Below are 22557 nucleotides of genomic sequence, written 5' to 3' on the forward strand. Positions count from 1 at the left end.
ACCAGAGATGTATAAATCTGATCTTACCGAGCGTTTCTCATGGGTGTAAGTGTTACTCCTGTCTCTAACTTCATGTCTATCACACAATGTTCAGGCTGAATGGCCAAACCACACAACTGAATGTCCTGAGAGTCTGCAGATCCCACACGCGTGTGCTCCTGTGTTCAAACACATCAACAAACATTAAAATATATTATAATGTTTATTATATTAAAGCACATCACTGCCAAAAAACTTCATTAAGATTATTTCTTAATAATAAAATGGTTAATTGCTATGATACCTTTAGATAGTACACAAGCAGTTCATTGAGAGCGGGGTCAGCGTTCAGATTGACCAGGAAACATCTATCATCTATGACTCGGATCCCAGATGACTGCAGAGAAATTCCCAAACTTTCCAATTGCTTTTGTCTTTCCTAAAGAATCAAAACACATTTCAGAACGTCACAGCGTGTCAAGCGAGATCACTCCGGGTCCATGTCTTCATAGATACCTGTGCAATCTCCTCCGTTTTCCTGAGTTTCTCTTCCCAGCTCACGGTCATCTCCTGGATTAACTTCTCCGACTCCTCGAGTCTCTCTTTAAGCTCAGGAGCTTTCATCGACTGACCAAACACAAAGACACACACAGTTAAACGTCTGCCGCGAGTCAAAGGTCATGTGATGAGAGCGGATGTCTGCGCAGCACCTCGGCCTCCGTCAGCTGACTGCGCAGTTTCTCCACCTCCTCTCTCAGCTCTCTGATGATCCTGGCATTCGGATCTTCGTTGACCACAGCGTGATTGACGATGCTTTTGGCTCGGTCGGCGTATCGTAGCGTCGAGAGCGTCTCGTCGTAGTTGTCGGCCGCTGGGCTCACCGTGGCGATCATAGCTGTACGACTGTTTCCTCCTAAACTGTCCTAACATTCACAAAGAGACAAGATTACATCACTTGCCAATCAATCAAGAACAGGGGTTTTCAACTACTCTTCATTGAAGGCCAGATTTTAAACAATTTAGATATAATCCGGGCCAAACTTCAACCCTTTTTTACCTCTTATATATTTTTACGTTTAATATTATATATATATATATATATATATATTATTACGGCTGTCAAAAAATTAATCGTGATTAATCACATACAAAATAAAAGTTTGTTTTTGTATAATATATGTGTGTGCACTGTGTGTAATTATTTTATATATATATAAATACACGCATACAAGAAAAATTTTGTAAAAATTTATGTAAATATTTTTTTATCTATATATAATATAAAATTTAACAAAATCTAAATAAATATATATACACATATAAAAGTTTCTTAAATACATACATGCTTGTGTGTCTATTTATATATACAATATAATTACACACAGTGAGTGCACACACATTTATTATGCAAAAACAAACTTTTATTTTGTATTGCAAGAGCCAAATGTTAATAGTTCAACTATGACATGACATTCGGACACGACTGTCGTGGTTCGCCCCCTAGTGGCAGTCGTATGAAGTTTTAGTTTAATTGTAAATCCGTGCCAGATTGGGATATATATTCACCATAGTGGAATAAATAAATGAACGCAAATGAATGAAACAATAAACAGCTATGCATATTACCTGGCACACAATGTTTTGATTGGAACACACTGAAATACATCACTTCCGGTCGGTATGTCGCATGCGGTGTGGTCACATAAGTTTATTTTTATAATGGATCCAAAACTCAAATCAGATCTGAAAATTACGCACTTGCAGATGGTTGGCCCCTTTTGTGAATCTGCTTCCAGTTCATTGGTCATCATTTGGAACATAAAAAGGCGGCTTTAACCACGTTGATTTTAAATCAGACAAAGACGACAGGCGGGCCAGAGAAACATAATTGGCGGGCCGCATTTGGCCCTTGGGCCGCCAGTTGACTTGCCCTGATCTAGAATCTTTAATATTTGATCTATAACTTCTCTTTTATGTATAAAACATCTCCTCAAGTGTAAATGATCACCTTCAGTAGCCATGTGAGCACAGAATCTCTGTAGGGAACAAATTTACTTTTGTTTCTTCCAGCACCCTGCTCTGCCAAAGCTGAGATCACCAACCCGAGTGTCGTGAGAGATCTACAAACACACACAAACAGACGTGTGAAACCTAAAATCTCTATTGTTCAGGTCTACTTGACAGCACCTGGTTTTTATTTACTACTTTTATACCTGTTAATGTTGCTTCCTTCTTTGAGTCTCTCTCCCGCCGCTGCGGTTTTATCTGCTCTCTCACTACCAGCCAGATCCACCAGACTGAGTTTACTCACCTTCTCTCCACTCGTCTGAAACAAACATTTTAAATCAGTCATGCCCTCGATCATAAGAGAAAGATAAAATTAATTTAAAGGCTGAAATGCACTCGTCACCCCGGTCTGCAGGTCTGTGAGCGTGTGAGTAAGAACGATGTTGAAGACGGCGTGTGAGCGACTGCTCTCCTCATTCATGTTTGTGGCCGCCACAGTGCGAGATTTATTCCCCTCCGACATCAGCGAATCGATGTCCTGAAAAAATAAATCCAAAAACATTTTGAGAAACTCTACAAACCTATAGTGAACTTTAAACACAAAGTGGAACAGATGAGATGCACTTCAAAAAATTACTTTCTTAATAAATATCTAAAAATAAATGAAAAAAAATGTAAATACATCTAGTTTTTAGACAAAAATATCACATTTAAGTGAATTTGTGCTTAAAACAAGCAAGTGTTTAAGAAAATAGTTAAACATTTTTTTCTTATCCAATTGGTAGATTTTTTTGCTTGTTTTATGCAAGACTTATTTTCTTAGGTTAGTAAAAACATTTGGTCATTTGTAGATATTTGTACTTAAAACAAATCAAAAATACTAAGTAAGAAAGTAATTTTTGCAGTCTGTTGGAGGTTATAATGAAGAACCTTAAAGCTGGTCACAGCGAGACGAGACAGACCGTCCACATACGGACCCAGGACATTATGCTCCCGGACCCTTAAAGCCTGTCGACTCCTGAAAATAACAAAACGTGGGAAGTTTCAGGTTAAATTTCATTTTGATGTTAATCCAATAGAGACTTAATCCAGAAGATAGTTGTCCTCACCCTTTAGGATCTAGGAGGTCTCGCACCTTCTCATTATAAATCTCCATGTAAGAGACCTCGACAGTGAAGCTCTCGCCCTCCCGCTGCTCTTGTATTGTACGTTCAAACAGAGAACTACAAAGACGTGGAATCAAACCCGGTTGATCCGCTGTTCCCATCATCGTGTATGACTTTCCTGAGCCTGCAGCCAATCAGCACAAAGAAAAACACCAATCAGAAACAAAACAAAGGGCATCCATGTATTTTAAGATATGTCAGTGCGAGTTGTTTTCAGTTTGGACAGCTCTTACATTTATTTTAGTCTAAGACTAGTTTAATCCCTGTCCGGGAAACTGCTCCTATATCTTTATATACTTCTTTATTTTTACAAAATAAAAGTTTGTGGTTGCATAATATATTTGTGTGTGTATTGTATGTAATTATAATGTATACATAAATTGAATAAAAATATTTTATTTATTTATATATAATATAAAATATATCCAAATAAATAAATATTATATTGTATTATATTATATTATATTAACATACATACGTACATATACATACGCACATAAATGTTTCTTAAATCTATACATGTGTGTGTATTTATATATACAAAATAATTAGTACACACATATATTATGCAAAAACAAACTTTTATTTTGTATGCGATTAATCGCAATTAATCTTTTAACAGCCCTACATTTTACATTTTCACAAAATAAGCATTTTGCACAGATGGCACTCCTCTAAATCTAATAGTACCTGTTTGGCCGTACGCAAATATACAGGCGTTATATCCCTGGAAAGCGCTGTCCAGAAGACTCTCACCAAGACACTGAAACACCACATCCTGACCTATCACATAAACCACTTTATTTAATCAAATAATACTGGATGATCTGTGCAATATGAACAGAATTAAAAACACAAGCTTTTGGGTGGGTTGCCCCAACAAGGATTAAATTAAGCAGAGTTTAGAACGAATCTAGGGTTTGTTGATCTCATGAGTTGTGTTGCACCACTTAAATTTAAACACAGATTAACAAATCTTAGATTAAAACTTTAACCTGTATTTAAACTTTCATCTGCGATTTATTTCGTCCGCTATGATAAATTTGCCGGTGCTATTCACGCTCACGGTGTCCGTGTCCATTTAATTGTATTTCTATATTTAAACCTCATCAGTTACAAGTTTAAAGTTAATCCCTAACTTAGATTTAAAACAGAATTTAAAGTAACGGACCATCAGGATTAAAGATAATCTAGATGTACTGTAAAATTAAAAACTGGATCAAAATGACAGTTTAAATGCAACCCTCATCATTTTTAAAGAAGATTTAAAGTTTGGTTCAACAGAATTATTAAATAAGCCACGTTATAAACCAGATTTAAGACTAATCCTTGTTGGTGCAACTCACCCTTAGTGTAATAAATGCAAACATACCTGCAAACTTGGTGGCTTCAGTTTCATCTATAGACCAGAAGCAATAATCATACGCAAAGACCTGAAAGAAAACATTGTGAATATTAAAATAATTTGCACAGATGCACATCTTCAACAATTTTCTCAAAACGTATTCAACATTTTATTTAATGTAATGTAATGTCCAGGATGAAGAAGTACTCAAAATGAATGTATTTATGTATTCATGAACTGACCTTTGGTTTGCTCCTGTAATTATAAGAGAGAAAAAATAGATTAATATATAAAAACAAGTATCACAGAAGAATCAACTCATCTATAACAATTTCTAAAGAAAATGTAAAAACCTAATGACTCTCAGGTGTTTCTATATAGTTGTTGGGGGTTTCTGACAGTTTTTTTTGCATGTTGTGGTTGATTTAAGTCAATAAAGTTTTTATGTACTTTAGTATAAAACTCATGAGTATTAGGGGTTACATAACGATTAATCGCGATTAATCGTTTTCAGAATAAAAGATTTTGTTTATCATTGTGTGTGTGATTTTTGTTTTTATCATATATTTGTGTGTACTGTGTATAATAATTATGTATATAATAATTATTTACATGTTTATATACATTTCTATATAATTTATATTATATATAAATATAAATACTTGATATATAAATAGATTTTGTTCTTAAAATTATGCATGAATGTGTGTGTATTTATATATACTTTATAATTATTATATACAGTACACACAAAATAAGATGTAAACTAAATCTTTTATTCTGCAAATGATTAGTCGCGATTAATCATACAAACATCACTTATAACTCCAGTGTGCTTTATAAAATATTAATACCAGACGTCCTGCTGTAATGTTCCTGTAAGCAATCAAACCAAATAAAGATGAATGAGTTAAGTTGCTGGTCTTTAGCTTGTTTGTGCAGACAGGAGGAGCGAGCGGATTTCTCATGAGTGATATAAGGAACGACTCACACACCTCAATGGTCTCATTACCAAATCAAATGAAAGGTCTCCTTTATCTCTAAATGTCCTTCATTAGACAATAGAAACGGTTAGAGATCGCATTATAACCGCATGTGGCAAAGTGTGACTTGTCTGCACATTTCTTGGGTTCATAATGAAAGCAACTATTTGCCTGGAGGGATTATTATGGAATTTGGGTAAACTTTCTTGCATAAGCCTGTAAAACCTGTTTACAGAAGGCAAACAATGACAACTGTTGCAGGTTTGAGCAGAGAGTTTAGGCGTTGGGAGCATGAGCTGAAAATTTCTCTCAGGTTTTTCCCAAAGAGTCAAATGAGTGAATCTGATCAAAACAAGCAAGAAATGTCTGGCTGATATTTCACCACAAAACCTAGACACATTGTTTTGATCATGATATTTCTCTTCTTTCTAATTTAGGGTGAAATATGAGCTGGACTGGATTTCTGTCTGAGGTTTATCCAGAAAGATTCCTGGAGAAGCAGGTGACCTGAAGGAGGGCCGGATCCTTGAGAAACACACAGTCACACCCTTTGTAAAGAGACCGGGAGGAATTTAAGAGGAGAAACGCATGAAGACTGAAGCTGCAGATCATCCAGACTCTATTTATATAACAACACATCGTACTCACAGTTTGTTGCGTGCTGATGGAAAACAAAACATTGAGTTTAAACACAGTGACTGATATATGAACAACTGCTGACTGACAAACACCGCTGTGTATTTAAAGAGTAAAGAGAGAACATTATTTCTGTCTCACTAAAAACTACAACATCAGCACATAAAAATACAGAAGAAATAAACAATCAATAAGCAAAACAATATACTGAGAAATAATAATACAAAACAAATCACACCAAATCTTTTATAGCAACACATCCAGAAACGCTTAAGGAACACAGGGCATCCATAACATTAAAGGTGCCAAATAATGTATTGATGTTGAATTGTTTTCTGATTAAAAACAAAAATAAAATAAAAAATAGTTCTCTGATATCTACACAAATGGTTTGTGGCTTTATTAAGTGCAAAAATGATCCAGAGTCAGTTTTCATGTCCATTTACAACGCTAGGATTTGTCCTTTAGAATGAAATGGTCTATTATTATCTTATTTGAAAGGGTCATGAATAATAATGTTGAGCTCTGCTCTGATTGGCTGTTTCTCCTTCAGTAGCTCTGTGTGTGTGTAAACAGATCTTATGTTTGAGTCTGTATCAGATTTTGGGGAATAATCAATTGTTTGGAGATTGTTAATGGACGTTTCTGAGTGATAAGTTTGTGTTTTTTCAGTATGGACCTGCAAAACGTAACTGTAACGTCAATAGTAGAACTTCAGCCTAAACGTTAGCATATAGCATTAACTAGCATATAGCGCTAACTCAGCAGTCACAACTTTGTTTGTATCATTGTAACAACATTGTAATTAATTTAATGTTGGGCCGTACATCTCAACTGTAAAGTCACAGTTGGTGTTATGTTGAGATTGGTCTGTTTTCCAGCGCTCTTTTGCATGCACGAGGTTTACATAAGGAGGAGGAAACAATCGTGTTTAAGGCTCATGATATGTTATAACCATGAACTCTTATTATTCATCTATGCCTACGTAAATACAGTTTTACATACTATAGCATGTTTAAACTACAACTCTGTTTTTAAACTTCATTATGTTATTATATTTAACATTCTTATATTTAATCTTCATAGTTTGTCTTTTGTTTTCTAACTTTTAAAATGCCTATAGTTTGTTTAATATCAATGTTACTAGGTGAAAGAAACTCAACAAAAAGTCCAATCACATTAGTAACGCTTTGATTTTAAGTGTCTTGAGTGATTTATTTTCTTTGTGCTTTTAATCCCGAGTATCCACAGCTACTTTTGACCCACCACTGAACTTCACACGTTTCCATAGATACTGAAGGCCACGGGAAAGAAGGAATGTTTGGAAAAAAAGAAAACACATGAGACATAGTGCTTCCTTGTAGCACCACTATTACTATTGATAACAAACTCCAGCATGTATCTCATTCATTCTGCTCTAAACATGAATGATACCTCAGATCAGAAGTGTGTTAAAATCATTTGAGCAGATTTATGATTTTTGCAAAGGGCGCACAGTTCACTGAGGGAACTGAGCCACATGATCTATATCAAAATGTCACACTATTAACCGCATAGCATCACAATCAGTTCAAACACCCTGGGCGACCGCAATGCAATGCACAATACACCAACAACACCTGACAGTCACATCGGGCGGGCAATAATCACATTTCCTTCAGAACAAATCTACATTTTATAAATCCAGCAATGTCAAACTTTTCATGTTATATTTACAGTCTTGCTATTTGTTGTGTGTCATTTATTGTGTGACATTACAATACACTTCTGTTTACCTGCTGTCACCCTTTCCCAGGTTTCCACTGGCCGGCTGCAGCACAGTTTGGTTTCCTTCCATGTCCACAACACATTTTGTCTTTAAATCTCGTTCTGTAAAAACACAACAACAATCATGAGACCAAAACATTCAGGGCGATAATTATGCATATTAAAAATGTCTGACTATATTCATTTCTAGTGGGACATGTCTCCCTCAATGTCTATTGTGGATACGGCCGTGGTCTTGATAGTAAAAAGTGATTTCTATATGACAGCCGGTTGGAGGGGTTAAAATAAAAATCACAAAGAATTTATTTTAACCAAAAACAAAAGAACTTCAGACAGGGACCAAAACTGATATACATTTTTAAAGAATGAAATAAGAAAGGTAAAAAAAATAAGGGTGAGATTTGCTTACACACACACACACACACACACACACACACACACACACACACACACACACACACACACACACACACACACACACACACACACACACTTCAAGACTCACCTCTCCTGTTCATGGGTCGAACCCGAACAGCCACTTTCACATTAGAATCACTTTGAGTCCTGTCATCCATTATAAACTTCTGCATCTGTCACAAGTTATGAAAAATATTATCATTTAAAATGGGAAATATAAATACTTTATAAAACAAACCTTTAGATTTATGTATGTGTGTTTTTTGTGTTATTATGGCATTAATATTTGTGCCTCTGAATGCCACAAAATGAAACACTGTCGTATTATGTCAGTCATTATTTGTTGTTACAATGTTTCACATTATTTAATGAATAAATGTACATACTACGTATACAGTAGTCACAGACACAATAAACATTGACAATAAATTAAAATCTGTTGTACCTGTGTGATTTCCTCGTTACTGGGTTGAGTGTAGCATTCCAGCACAGATTACTCATGAAACGAGCCGAGAAAACAAGACTTCACATCCAGTTACACAATAAACACGAGCCCAGGCGTTCATTAGCGATAAAACACCAACATATTCAATTGCTTTATTTCCTGATCGATCGCCATGTTAACCTGTTAAATCCATCTGATCTTCTGGAGCGGGCTCAACAGGTGTCGCCGGGATCACGCGCACATGCGCGAGCGCCAAGGACTGAGGAGAAACTGCTGAGGAGGAGACGCAGTAGTACTAAGGTGGGCGGGGCTGTTATTACTAAGATTTGTGTAGGTTAAGCGATAAAGGTAACTCGCTTTCTCAGTTACTAATGTAAGATTGCTTAACAATGCCAAACGGATAGTCGTGTGACACTTATTAAGGTTTTAGCGATGTCCTAAGGCGCAGTCAGGTGTGTTGGGCTGCGGGGTGCGGCGCAGACCGTTTGGCGTATGACATCACAGTATCGCGAGAGCAAGCAAGTACTCACACAGTATGACACGCAACAAATAACCTACAGTCTATGCAAATACTAGCAAACGACTCCAAATCTAACATAAAATATAGATTTGTCACCTCATATTATATCTTATTATTATTATTATGTTGTTATAGACTTATCTATTATATTATGGAGGATAAAACCCTGCTAAACAACAAATAAATAAATGTATGTATGTATGTATAAAAACACAAATGTCTGCATAAATAGGTTTTATCCTTCGTTGTGTTTGAATAATACTGATTGTAAGCTGAAAATGCACTTTTGTTTATAAAATGTTGTTTACACACAGGCATGTCGTTGGCGGGCGCTAGAGGGCGCTGAGCGTCAGTCACGCGCTCAATCACCACGCACACACAAACAGCAGAAGAGTACATCATCATCATAACGTGTAGCAGGATCGTAAAAACAAAACAACTTATTTAGATTGTAAGAATCAGACATGAAACTAGTGAGTACATTAGTTCGCTTTTGTTAGTAAATAGATATTCTGTTTAATATTTTTGTGTAATTGCATTATATATGTTCTGATCAAAGTGTTATATTGTGTTAGCAGCTACAGTACATGTGTGTGTATAAGGATGTATATGTGTTTCAGTACTGTTTGTCGGGTCACCCGACTCTTCCCTGTAATGTACTCAAGTTTAAATCCACTACGATCATGCTGGACTGTGGACTGGACATCACAGCAGCTCTGTATTATCTGCCACTGCCTCTGGTTCACAGGTATAAACTTCATCATATCGACCTTTTAAGATGTCTAAACGATACAGATCATACAATAACTTATTCATACATTTATATTTACCATTAGTTATTGCCCAGGGTGTATATTTATTTTGCCCGGTCCCTAGAAATGCATGGCAGAGTAATAATCTCTACTATATTGCGTGTTGGTTGACAAATAGCAATACTATGTTTCCAGCATCAGGATTTTAGTTTAAATATATGTGATTGTGAACGTATTAAGGAGATTAAATATTTAGGTGCTGTAGCAGTCACTCGTTTACATATTTCTTCACTATTTTAGTTACATTTTGGCTTTTATACAGCGTGTGATGGGTTATGTGGCCATTTTTACAAGTACACATATATTTTGTGCAACCTGTAATAATAATAATAATTAAGATTGCCACTTTGTAGATGTGAGCAAAAATGTGGCGCTTTTTTGGATGTGTCCTTTAAAATGCAAATGAGCTGACCCCTGCCCTAAATGGCAGTGTTGTGGTTGGATAGTGCAGATTAAGGGGCGGTATTATAATAATAAGATCCCCTTCTGACATCACAGAGGCGCCTAATTTCAATGAGCTATTTTGTCACATGCTTGCAGAGAATGGTAAACCAAAACTAAGTTACTGGGTTGATCTTTTTCACATTTTCTAGGTTGATAGAAGCGCTGGGAACCCAATTATATCACTTAAACATGAAGACAGATTTTCATGATATACCCCTTTAAAGTTCTTGAAGTAACAGGGAAAACAAATACCTGCCAGATGTCAAATCTAAAGTGTTTAAGTATTAAAGTTGTGTCTTCTAAATGAATGGTAATGGTTTCTGCGTTATATTTTTTGATCAATATTTTGTTTTATTAAATTATAGTCCAAGATTATCCAAACTTCCAGGATGGGTGTCCAAGGATGGAGCAGTAAACCTAGAAAAGGTAAGAGCTTGTTTAACAGCTTATCATCTTAGTTTTCTTTTTTTTTTTAAATGCTGTTGATTGAAAGTTGTTTTGTTTTGTGTGTTGTAGGAGTTGAAGGAATGCTCCGGCCGTGTGTTTGTGGACTCACAACCAGAATTTTGTCTCCCTGAAGTAAATATCTTCATTTCTTATTTCAATATGAATTTACATTAGAAAACCTCAGCATTCAAACCTAGAGAAACTTTTACTAATGAAATCATTGTTTGTTTTCAGAGAGACCTGCTGGATCTCTCCACCATAGATGTGATCTTGATATCAAACTATCACTGCATGATGGCTCTGCCGTATATAACCGAACACACGGGTTTTACAGGAACCGTGTACGCCACAGAACCCACCCTACAGATCGGCAGGTGGGCTTTCTTAAAAATCTCATATAGACGGTTTCATCTGACGCACGTGCACTGACGCGATACACGTCTGGATCCAAACTTTACTTCCGGTTTCGTTTTTTTGATGGTCTGACTAGTTGCTAAACTGATCTTTTGAACAAATGCCTCGTCGAAAATAACAAATGTTTTGGTTTCCTAGGTAATCTATGTGTTGTTTTTTTGCTCGTTATATAAATAAACTAAGTACTTTGTTGTTATTTATTCTTAGCTGAGTTTACCGTAAGTTACGTGTGGACCACGACAGCCGCTTGTTTATGTTGTTACTGCTGAAACCGTCTATACACCAGCACTTATACAATCCATACACAAGTTTAATTGATGTTTTTAATTCACACTAAATAACAAAACACATTGTTTGTGGTTTCTTTCAAAAATTTTGTAACATTTTATTTTGTATTGAATTAAGGAGTTTTGATAAATTAAGTGTGTTTTTTTTGTTTAGGTTGTTGATGGAGGAGTTGGTGACGTTCATGGAGAGAGTCCCAAAAGCTCAGACTGCCACCTGCTGGAAAAACAAAGAAATACAAAGGTAACATCATAAAGTCAAAGGAAAGTACTAATGCAGTTATTTGCTAAACTAAATAAACAGATGAACAGTAGACGGGTTAATCCAAAGTTGAAGATAAACAATAGAGTGAAAATATCAGTTTGTTTTATTATGATACAGTATTATCTTTGAAATGCATGTCATGTATCATATGTGAAGACTTAAGAAACTGAAGGTCTGATGTTTGTTTGTGTGACATCAGGTTGCTCCCGGGACCTCTGAAGGACGCTGTGGAAGTGTGGAGCTGGAAAAGATGTTACAACATGCAGGAGGTGAATTCTGCTCTCAGTAAAGTTCAGCTGGTGGGATATTCACAGAAAGTGGTGAGATCTTTTGTCCAACGTCCTCATGGTGTCTGATGGTTTGGGTTATTTATTTAATGACGAGTGTGAATGTCTCTCAGGAGTTATTCGGAGCGGTTCAGGTCTCTCCGTTGAGTTCGGGATATTCACTGGGCAGCTCAAACTGGATCATTCAGTCGCATTATGAGAAAGTGTCGTATGTGTCCGGGTCTTCACTGCTCACAACGCACCCTCAGGTAATATTACTGCAGTCAGTGACCGACTGATAACCAGATGTTCCTGGTTATATAAATACAGTAGGAATGCACTGATATGGACATTTTTGGAAGAACCTCCAAATTGATTTGAATCAATTTCATTTCTTTGACTGTACACTGACCTATAAACAGATTTGTTTTATTTAAAACATTTTTTTTCTGTTCTACAGCCCATGGACCAGAGCTCATTGAAGAACAGTGATGTTCTCATCCTGACAGGTCTGACCCAGATCCCCACCGCAAACCCAGACGGCATGCTGGGAGAATTCTGCAGTAATCTTTGTGAGTTTTCTGAATCGGTGTGTTTTTATGTCTAAACATCAGTGATCTAAAGAGTCACTATTCTCTCTTTCAGCTATGACGATCCGTGCAGGAGGGAACGTGTTGGTCCCGTGTTATTCCTCTGGTGTTATTTATGACCTGCTGGAGTGTCTCTATCAGTTTATGGACTCGGCCAACCTGGGCAACACTCCCTTTTACTTCATTTCCCCGGTGGCCAACAGCTCTCTGGAGTTCTCACAGATCTTTGCAGAATGGTGCGATAGGAGATGAATCAACTGTGATCTAGTGTTATGTTGTGGTTATAGTATATTTAAAAACAAGTGTCTTTTTGTTTCGATGAAGGTTGTGTCAGAACAAACAGTCTAAAGTTTATCTGCCCGAGCCGCCCTTCCCTCACGCCGAGGTAAAACCGAATCAATTTTTATAGGCCGGATGGTTGTAAACAGCGTAATCTCACATCAGCTTCAGAGGATTCATTTGTTATTCACTGCGTGTGTTTGTCCTGCAGCTGATCCAGACGAATAAACTGAAACATTATCCCAGTATTCATGGAGATTTCAGCAGCGAGTTTCGCCAGCCGTGTGTCGTGTTTACCGGACATCCGTCGCTGAGGTTCGGTGATGTTGTGCACTTTATGGAGCTGTGGGGTAAATCCAGCTTGAATACAATCATTTTTACTGGTGAGTAAAACATCTGTAACATCAAATCATCTGTAACACATATATAATAGCATATTGTATTTGTGATAATAGGAGATATGTTCATTATGTTCTCCTTGTCATATTTTATATACTTACAAGGCAAGGCTGGGTCATAGGTGTAACCCATAGACTGTAAAAAACATGAAGGCAGTGTCACCCATAGGTTTGTGAAGAGCTTTTTGAAGCCAATAGTAGGCGGTTCTTGCCATCTTGACCACACGTCACTTCACATCACTTACGTATAACCGAAAATACGTGAGTATAACAGTAAAGAGGCGGGACGTGGGTGAAGTTGAGTGGGCTAGCTGCTGAAACCACGCCTCCTAGCTCGATTCTAGTGACAGCAATGGCCACGTCCTTAATTATGCAGAACTTTAAGGCTTAATATAATTTAAACAGATGAGTTACAAAAAGATTCATCCCGTCACAGTAGTCATGAAGGGCAAAATTAGCTATACAGACCAAAAACACTTTTTGTACCAGGCTGTAAAAATATTATTCTCTACTGTAAAGTTGGGCATTTGTCTATGACAGTGGTTCTCAAACTGGGCCCCAGTTTTAAGACATTTTATAAAATATTTTCATAAAAGTTTATAAAATATTTTCATAAAATTTTATAAAATAAATTAATTTTATAAAATAATTAATTTTATAAAATAATTAATTTATCATGAATTCTGTGTAATTAAACCTAAAAAACAAAATAAGGCTACTAACCAACAGCACTACTTTGTACAATTTTATGTTTTGATCAATGAAAATGTTGTTTTAGAACTTTTTTGTGTCATAAATTTTCTTTCGGGGGTCCGCAAAGGAATGCACTGTACACAAGGGGGACCGCATGCTGAAAAAGTTTGAGAACCACTGGTCTATGACAGTGGTTTTCAAACTGGGGGCCGGGGCCCTCAGGGGGGGCGCAAGATGGTGCCAGGGGGGCCCCAGTTTTGAGACATTTTATAAAATGCATTCATTTATCATGAATTCTGTGTAATTAAACCTAAAAAATAATAAGCCAACTAACCAACAGCACTACTAGGTATCATTTTATATGTTTTGTTTAATTCAAATATTACATTTTAAAACTTTTAAATTTTCTTTCGGGGGGCCGCGAAAAATGCACTGTACACAAGGGGGGCCGCATGCTGAAAAAGTTTGAGAACCACTGGTCTATGAGATTGACTTTCTTTTAGAGCCTCTAGTGGCCAGTCGATGAACTGCAGTTTAAATCACATCTGTATTTGCTTCATCAGAGAGATCAGAAGATTGCCCATCGGTGTATCCAGACATTGTGTTTTGCATGAAGAAAATGAAGGCAGTTTTATTAGCATAAAAATGTCATCACGATGTAATAAATCTCTTTCTCATTACTGGAACATAAAAATGCTTTATTATTTAAATGATAATGAATGTGTTTAATTATGATGGACTGCCTTTCATTTATAATCCTAGAGCATTTCCCCAAATACAACTTTTATGATCTGTCCTCTCATGAATAATTTTATACATGCGTAATAATTAATAATGATTTTATGAAACTACGTACAGAACTAATTAAGTTTGGGGTTTTCTGGCCCTGAAGCGAGTGTAGTTTATATTGTGTCATCTTGACAGGTTAACAAAAACACTCAAGGCCATGTTTCGCAGACTTTTGGTGCTTTTCCATTGCATTGTACCCCATGGTTTGGTTCGGTTTGGGTCAGCTTACTTTTGGGAGCTTTTCCACTGGGTGCAGTACGTAGTACCCAATACTTTTTTTAGTACCACCTTGGTCGGGGTTCCAAGCGACCCGAGCTGAAACCAAAACATGACGCGAAAACACTGTAGATCACTGATTGGTCTGAGAGAATCGTCACTACCGGCGTCATTGCTTTAATGTAAGAGATTAGCTTTACCTTCATGCTAGCTCGCGCTGTCTCGAGGAGTAGACCTGTTGTCATCTGTGCTTTGCCAAACTCCCTTTTAGTGATAAAAACATCCACAGGTTGAGAATCAGGAACACCATAACAGTTTTTCTCCAGACTTGCAGTTTTTGGCGGCACATTTACGATGCGCACGTCAGCATTATATATGCTTAAATGCAACTTAAATGAGACTCAGCGACTGACGCCACGGGTGTTTGAACATAAACTGTCATTTGATACAGAGGTAGTGATAAACACGATGTGCAAACATCTATTTGTGGCAGCCAATTTTAATTTTGTAGCAGATTGAGAAATAAATAAATGTATGGGAATGTACAAAGACACTCTCACGTGTATGATGTCACAGCAGTTGTCAGCGCAAATATAACAACACGCCTAAAATCCCTCCCACTCCGAAGTGTTACTAAACTTAATGGAAAAGCTAATTAAGCCAAAGTGAGGTGAGCTGACCCGACGTGACCCAAACCGTGGGGTACTATGCAATGGAAAAGCACCATTATAATGCATGTTTGAGTCTTAACTAAAAATAACTTGCCCTGACATTATAACATGTTTTTTCTATAGTACATTTCCTGTTTGTGAAACTAGGCCCAAATCTTCTTGACTTTGATGTGATAATGCATAATGCATCGTCTCCACACAGAACCGGATTTCTCTTACCTGGATGCCCTGGCACCGTACCAGCCGCTGGCCATGAAGTGTGTTTACTGTCCCATTGACACGCGCCTGAACTTCCACCAGGTCTCCAAACTCCTCAAGGACATCCAGGTACGTCCCGATCTTCTTTTAAAATCTCTCTCTCATTTCTATTGTATAATGTGATCAGTTTCTCTTTAATAACTTGTTGTTTTTTCATCAGCCTCTTCATGTGGTCTGTCCTGAGCATTACACTCAACCTCCTCCATCTCAACCTCACCGCACAGACCTGATGTTAGAGCTGCAGCCTCCGCCCATGGCCTACCGCCGCTGCTCCGTCCTGGGGCTTCCCTTCCGGCGGCGATACGAGCGCATTCACCTGCTGCCTGAGGTCAGACGCGTCACCAGTATACAGTATTATTATCATACACACATCTGGAGATTCATTAGCTGATGATTGGTTTTCTCTTATTGTAGTTGGCTAAATCCCTGGTGCCCTCAGAGATGAAGCCTGGAGTTTCTGTAGCTACGGTGTCAGCGGTCCTGCAGTCTAAAGATAACAAACACGTGCTGCAGGTGAGACCTCATGACATTGTGTGTGTGTGATGTCTTTTCAGGGCACTTTATAACCAGTTACATGGCTTGTAAAGTTTAATTTAGTTGTCCATCATGAACACAGAGATTACATACAGTACTCATAGAGGGCTTTTCATTAGGGGTGGGAATCACAGTGTACCTCACGATTAAGGCCGTGACAATGATTAAATAATCATCTCATTGTGATTGTTTGACCTTATCGCGATGATTTCAGATCACCGCAATGATTGCACATCTCTCTAAAAAACACAAGGGGGAGCTGCAGCGCCTGTATAAATGAGACACTATCTCATTGATAACTGATAGTGTAATGTGATACATTGCAACTCCATTTAATGCAGTGGAAAAACAGCAGTTAAATGTTAAACCAATAAAACAGACATATCGCCATAATCATCAAAGCCCTAAAAGAGGCAATTAATCATCATAACCGCCACAATTTATTAGACAATTAAACGTCAGCCAAATTTCATAATCGTGACAGCCTTACTTATGACACGATTTAATACACGATACATGGCTCAAGATGACAATATTATCACTTTTTTTTTTTTTTTTTGCTTGCCAATCCATGCTGATACATCACAATATTTGCCAAACTATGAAAACAAAATGTCCAGAAAAAGGTTATGTGCAACTTAATTCAAGTCCACAAAAAGTTTTTTGGTATAGGTAGGTACAGGACTCCAAACTACTTTTTTTTTACTAGGAGCACTGTAGCCCCTGATTTTAGGAGGGTAAGCAGAAAGGGACCCAGCTTATATCAATGAATGCAATTTTTCACATTTGGATTATTTGACATGCATCGCCCATCCTATCCTAATCTCTTTCAGACTAGTTAACATTTGTTGTAGTTGCTCTCATTCTCATCATTTATGTGTTAATCCTCACGAGGATTCATGAAGTAATGACGCTGGGAATTCTATTTAGAGAATCTTGTTTTATAATTTTTTTAATTGATATTTGATGCCAGCATATCGATTCTCATATCGCACAGAAAAGACAATGATGTAATATCGATGTAATGTCCCACCCCTACTTTTCATATCAAATAATGTGACAGTACTACCCACAAACTATTACACTGCAAAAAAATGATTTTCAAGAAAAAAGTCTTAGTATTTTTGTCTTGTTTTCAGTAAAAATATCTAAAAATGAGACTTATTATATAGTTTTATACCAGAAACGTCACATTTAAGTGATTTTGTGCATAAAACAGCAAAAAAAATCTGCCAATGGGGTAAGCAAAAAAATCTTGAACATTTTTCATATTGAACACTAAATTGAAGAAAAATTTGCTTACCCCAATGGCAGATTTTTTTTGCTGTTTTATGCACAAAATTTATTTTACTAATTAAGTCACTTAAATTTGATATTTTTTGGTCTAAAAACTAGACTTATTTTCTTGGGTCGTTTTGCTCAACAAGAAAAAGCATCTTAATTTTAGATTTTTTTTTTTTTTACTGAAAACAAGACAAAAATACTAAGAATTTTTTTTCTTGAAAATAATTTTTTGCAGTGTAGAAAAATGTTTTATAAAAACTTATGCTCTTTTAAAATACTTAAAATATGTATTCAAAGTGTATAAAAGTCTTTTGTTTCTGTATGATATTGTGGTAAGCTCTTGTTTGTTTGTTGTAGCCGGTGCCCAAACCTGCTCCGGTGCCGCCCAGTAAGAAGAGGAAGAGGGTGACAGAAGAAGCTCCTGAAGTTTTGAACCCTAAACCTCTGCTGACCGGAGCCATTCCTCTTGAACCTTTCCTGGCTTTACTGCACAAGGTACAAGAGACATTTATTAAGCTTATTTTTGAAGGCAGATATAAGTGATGTGATGTATTTCCCTTTTTGTGCAAGACTTCCGTTACAATAGCCGGCCGGTAGAAAACAATGTTGTGGGTGAATGCCAAAAAAACATGTTTAAAACAGTTATGGTAAATATTTGCCATGTATGACCCAGTGTGAGGATGAAATGAAGAAGTGGCATGATACATCATATGAAGATATATTCAATCAATTTGTGTTGTAGCTCAGGTCTTCAATGTTTGAACAAACCATAATAAACCTATTAAACTACTACATTTATTCAGTAATGTTTTTGTTTTATAAAAATATTATTACGTTGCCTCTTACGCACTAGATGGAGACATGAGCTTATGAAATTATTCACTTATTTTAAAATGATTTGCTTTTCATTTAAAACATCATAAAAGTATGTGCAATGAATGAAAGTAAACAGCTTGTAATAACTGTTGACTTTGCTTACATGATGAAATATCAGACATCCCACATGTTATATCAGCAAATAGAAGTGGGTCAATCATAGCCGGACGATATCAGGTCTATAGTTCACTTAGAAGGTGAAACGACAGCGATCGCTTGCTGGGAATGCTCGCTGTAGCACCAACTGTGGCCATCCTGAGAAAGCAACACATGCATGCCTTGTGCAATGACTCAATGATTTCTCTTCTCACACACTTAGGAAGACAGCAATGTGTAAAATTGAGCTCGCGTACCTGGAAGTGTTTGTTTGAGTAAAGCATATTTCACATCTCCTCAACGTATACAGTCATGTAAAATGAGGTGAAGAGAGTTCAGACAGCCTGAAGCTTTAAGTCGAGTCAGGACAAGAGTTTGATAAACGTGACGAGTCAAAGTATGTCTGTAGTCCGGTTTAAGGTCTCTCTGATGTCCTGAGGCAGTGCACACCTGATGTAGACCGTACAGAAAGATCTCCGTCCTCTCCAACATTACTAAAGACATTTACAGAAATTAAAGCCTCACAGACGTAGCAATAAAAAAACTGCATGAATAAAAGTAAAGTTGGAAGTGATGTTAATGTGAAAACATGAACACCGCAGAGAAACTTCAGCTTTGATCTCAAACTGAAAACTCTGGCAGCGATTCTGCAGACGTCAGTAAATAATCAGGAATCCTGTTCTCAATAGTTGGGTTTACATCATAACGTGAAGCGAATCTTTTCAGAATTTGAAAAAACAAACAAATCTGAATTCGTTGCGTTTCCAATAAGTTGTCCGAGTGCATGACGGTGGTGTTGTTAACCTAGTAACCAACAGTAAAACAAGGCATACTTAGAAAATGGAGTTAGGACTGCAATTAGTCATGATTTGGCAAGTTATAACTTAACTAGCAGTGCAGCTTGTAATCACCAAACTGAATGTTGTGCACAGAAGAAGGAATGCAGAGTTTTTGATGCAGGCACTAACAGCAAGGGCATTGAAGACGACGTCAAGCTCCATATCTGTAAAGACAACATCAGCTGATAGAGCTATACGATCAGTCACGTGGGTTTAATGTTCGTTACGTCAGAATTTATTCGGCAAATGCATTTCCATCTATTATTTGCATTTACTCTTTATCGCATAAATCAAAATCCACCTCAAGCGAGTGTAAAAACGTTTTTGCGAATTAAGAGATTTTTATTCTAAATTTGGTGTTTCCCCAGCTGTGTTTCCATCCACCTTTTAAATTGCACAAATTGACATGACGAATTGAAAATACGGTCAATGGAAACATGTGAATTTCGCAAAACATTTTACGCTCGCATAAGGAGGTTTTTCAAGCAATTCAGAAAAGCTGTATTTTACGAAACTAATTTAAAGGTCATCTGATGTATTTAATCTAGGGCTAGGAAAAAATTAATTGCGATTAATCACACACAAAATAAAAGTTATTTGTTGCATAATATATGTGTGTGTACATACATATATTCATGTCAGATTTTTTTATTTATATATCAATTTTTTAAATTTATATATAATATAAAATAAAAAAATATAAATAAATATATACACATGTAAATGTTTTTTAAATACATACATGAATGTGTGTATTTATATGTACATAATAATTACACACACTCATATATTATGCCAAAAATCACTTTTATTTTTTATGTGATTAATCACGATTAATCTTTTCCCAGCCCTAATTTAATCACATAATTATTATTTGAAGATAAAGTGGTACTTAAACCTCCCAGAAACACCTCAATACGTGTCTGCTCCCAAGTATAAGAGGCTTTCCTTGCCAATAATGTTTGGATAAAACTCCTACATCTCTTTTTATTTAAAATAATCTACTATTACCTCTATACATCTAATACGCTGTACATCTATACACTGGATAATACTCTTACGTCTCCTTTTATTAAAATAATTGCTCAAAACATTCTTGTGCTCAATAATTTTTCACTCGCATATCATCGGTTAATGGCGTCATTTCGCCGTAGTCGTTTGTCGACATTTAGAAAATGGCGCTAAAGTTTTGCGATACTTCAAAATGCGCATAAAATCAGCGTGATGGAGACCAAGCTACTGTGACTTTGTGTTTTCCTTATGAAGTTTCTTCATTACTGGAAAGTGCTTTAGTGCTGAACAAGCAGGTTAAGTCCTGTTGGACTTTTATCAAGAAACATTATTTTTGTAAATGTCTCATTCAATCACAATGAACTCATATGAACCCAACAAAACACAATATAGCATCACGCTAAAGCACATTCAGATCACCGTGGCAACCACTAGAAGACCTCGAGCATCACTCAGTAAAGTTTCAGATGCTGCTACAATAGTCAGAATAACCCTGGTAAATATAGTAATTTTGTGGTTGTCATGGTAACGGCATATGAGAGAGAGAAAGAGAGAGAGTTTGTGCAGTATCTCATTTAACAAAGCAGATAACCACACCGCTGAGAGTCTGCTGGTTTGACTGCGGATGTTATCAGACCTCACTAAAGTGTCCCGCATCTCTCCGTACTTGAGTCTGACTCTTGTTAAAGTATCAAATAAACAGCTTTCCTTCAATCGGTTTGTACTAGACTAGTATAGCTATAAACATCTGATACGTCTGTGCCGCGGTACGAACGCTCTCACAGAATCTCTGCTGGTTGTCTGTGTGATTGTGTTATTGCGTAATGTTTGTTTTGGTTTGTATAGATTAAGATCTGCACTCGGTGATAATGTTACCGGCTGATGGAGTCTCATGTGTGTCTCTGCTTGTAGAACGACATCACAGAGGTGAAGGTGGAGGAGACGGCGGGCGGTCACATTCTCCACCTGCAGGCTGAAGATGCTCTCATTCAGTTGGAGGAGGAGGCCACGCACATCATCTGTGATCACAACGAGTCGCTGCGGACCGCACTCAGAGATCTGGTGCTGCGATTCCTACACAAACTTTGACCTCTGACCTCTGCACATGACTGATCTAAAGATCAACAAGTGGATGAACTCATTCCCAACTATGCCACTCATCTTTGCATTGTGACTTTTACTTTGCTGTTGTATATTTCATTGTGAAATAACTTTTAAAATAAAATGTTTTTTTTTCTATATTTGCTCACGGGTGTTTTGTGGCGGTTTAAAGACAGGAGCTTGAATTGGGAGGAGGTGCTGTTCTGTTCTGTAATGCTACTCTCTCTCTCTCTCTCTCTCTCTCTCTCTCTTTTTAGGGGCGTAGGCTTTGCTATGCTGTCAGTGAGCTCATGATTTTGTGTCTCTAGAGGGCTGTAAACTCATTCACCTATTTCTACATTCAGTTGTGTTATGCCATTGAAAGTACTGAAAATTATTTTTTTAGTTCACTTTTTGTGCAGTTTTCCTTGTCAAAGGTAGAACTTTATCTTATCTGTCTAGATTTAATTGGCTGGTGAAAAGTGGGCGTGTCATAGAGTCAGAAATACATGTGAGATTACAAAGGATTGTGGGGGATTTCTTTTCTTCCTGAAACACACCAATGTTAACTCTTTAAATCAATCCTCATATTAAATGTCACCTATTATACAAAATCTACTTTTTCTAGGTGTTTGGACATAAATGTGTGTTGGAAGTGTGTGAACACAACCATACAATAATAAAAATCCATCCTTTCCTTTTTTGTTTAAAATTCCCATTAAACAAAAGCAGTCTCATTAGACATG

At 36.8% G+C, this 22557-nt stretch overlaps 2 protein-coding genes across 3 annotated transcripts in view; one reads left to right on the forward strand and one right to left on the reverse strand.

Moving 5' to 3' along the window:
- kif13bb (kinesin family member 13Bb) overlaps positions 1 to 9177 on the reverse strand; it is a 28542-nt gene extending 19365 nt beyond the window's left edge. The window contains exons 1-15 of one of the 2 annotated variants that reach the window (XM_065256548.2): positions 8746 to 9177; positions 8389 to 8473; positions 7892 to 7985; positions 4740 to 4752; positions 4525 to 4585; positions 3843 to 3935; positions 3096 to 3276; positions 2917 to 3004; positions 2390 to 2524; positions 2193 to 2305; positions 1988 to 2099; positions 690 to 902; positions 496 to 606; positions 284 to 418; positions 28 to 158 (exon numbers count right to left, since the gene is read on the reverse strand). In XM_065256548.2, coding sequence (XP_065112620.1) covers positions 28 to 158; positions 284 to 418; positions 496 to 606; positions 690 to 902; positions 1988 to 2099; positions 2193 to 2305; positions 2390 to 2524; positions 2917 to 3004; positions 3096 to 3276; positions 3843 to 3935; positions 4525 to 4585; positions 4740 to 4752; positions 7892 to 7985; positions 8389 to 8473 — 1565 coding nt within the window. In that variant the 5' untranslated portion in view covers positions 8746 to 9177. The remainder of the gene's footprint in view (positions 1 to 27; positions 159 to 283; positions 419 to 495; positions 607 to 689; positions 903 to 1987; positions 2100 to 2192; positions 2306 to 2389; positions 2525 to 2916; positions 3005 to 3095; positions 3277 to 3842; positions 3936 to 4524; positions 4586 to 4739; positions 4753 to 7891; positions 7986 to 8388; positions 8474 to 8745) is intronic. The other variant, XM_065256549.2, reaches the window with a different exon arrangement.
- A 428-nt stretch (positions 9178 to 9605) lies between these two features.
- ints9 (integrator complex subunit 9) lies at positions 9606 to 22557 on the forward strand. The gene is made up of 17 exons (XM_065256547.2): positions 9606 to 9738; positions 9886 to 10013; positions 10887 to 10947; positions 11038 to 11100; positions 11203 to 11342; positions 11824 to 11910; positions 12131 to 12251; positions 12332 to 12466; positions 12658 to 12769; positions 12843 to 13023; positions 13112 to 13172; positions 13278 to 13449; positions 16036 to 16160; positions 16252 to 16419; positions 16506 to 16604; positions 18267 to 18404; positions 21644 to 22557. Exons 1-17 carry the CDS (start codon positions 9730 to 9732, stop codon positions 21818 to 21820), a joined length of 1977 nt encoding a protein of 658 aa, XP_065112619.1. The 5' UTR covers positions 9606 to 9729; the 3' UTR covers positions 21821 to 22557.

The sequence above is a fragment of the Paramisgurnus dabryanus genome, chromosome 12 (genome assembly GCF_030506205.2).
Source record: "Paramisgurnus dabryanus chromosome 12, PD_genome_1.1, whole genome shotgun sequence".
NCBI classification, from domain to species: Eukaryota; Metazoa; Chordata; class Actinopteri; order Cypriniformes; family Cobitidae; genus Paramisgurnus; species Paramisgurnus dabryanus.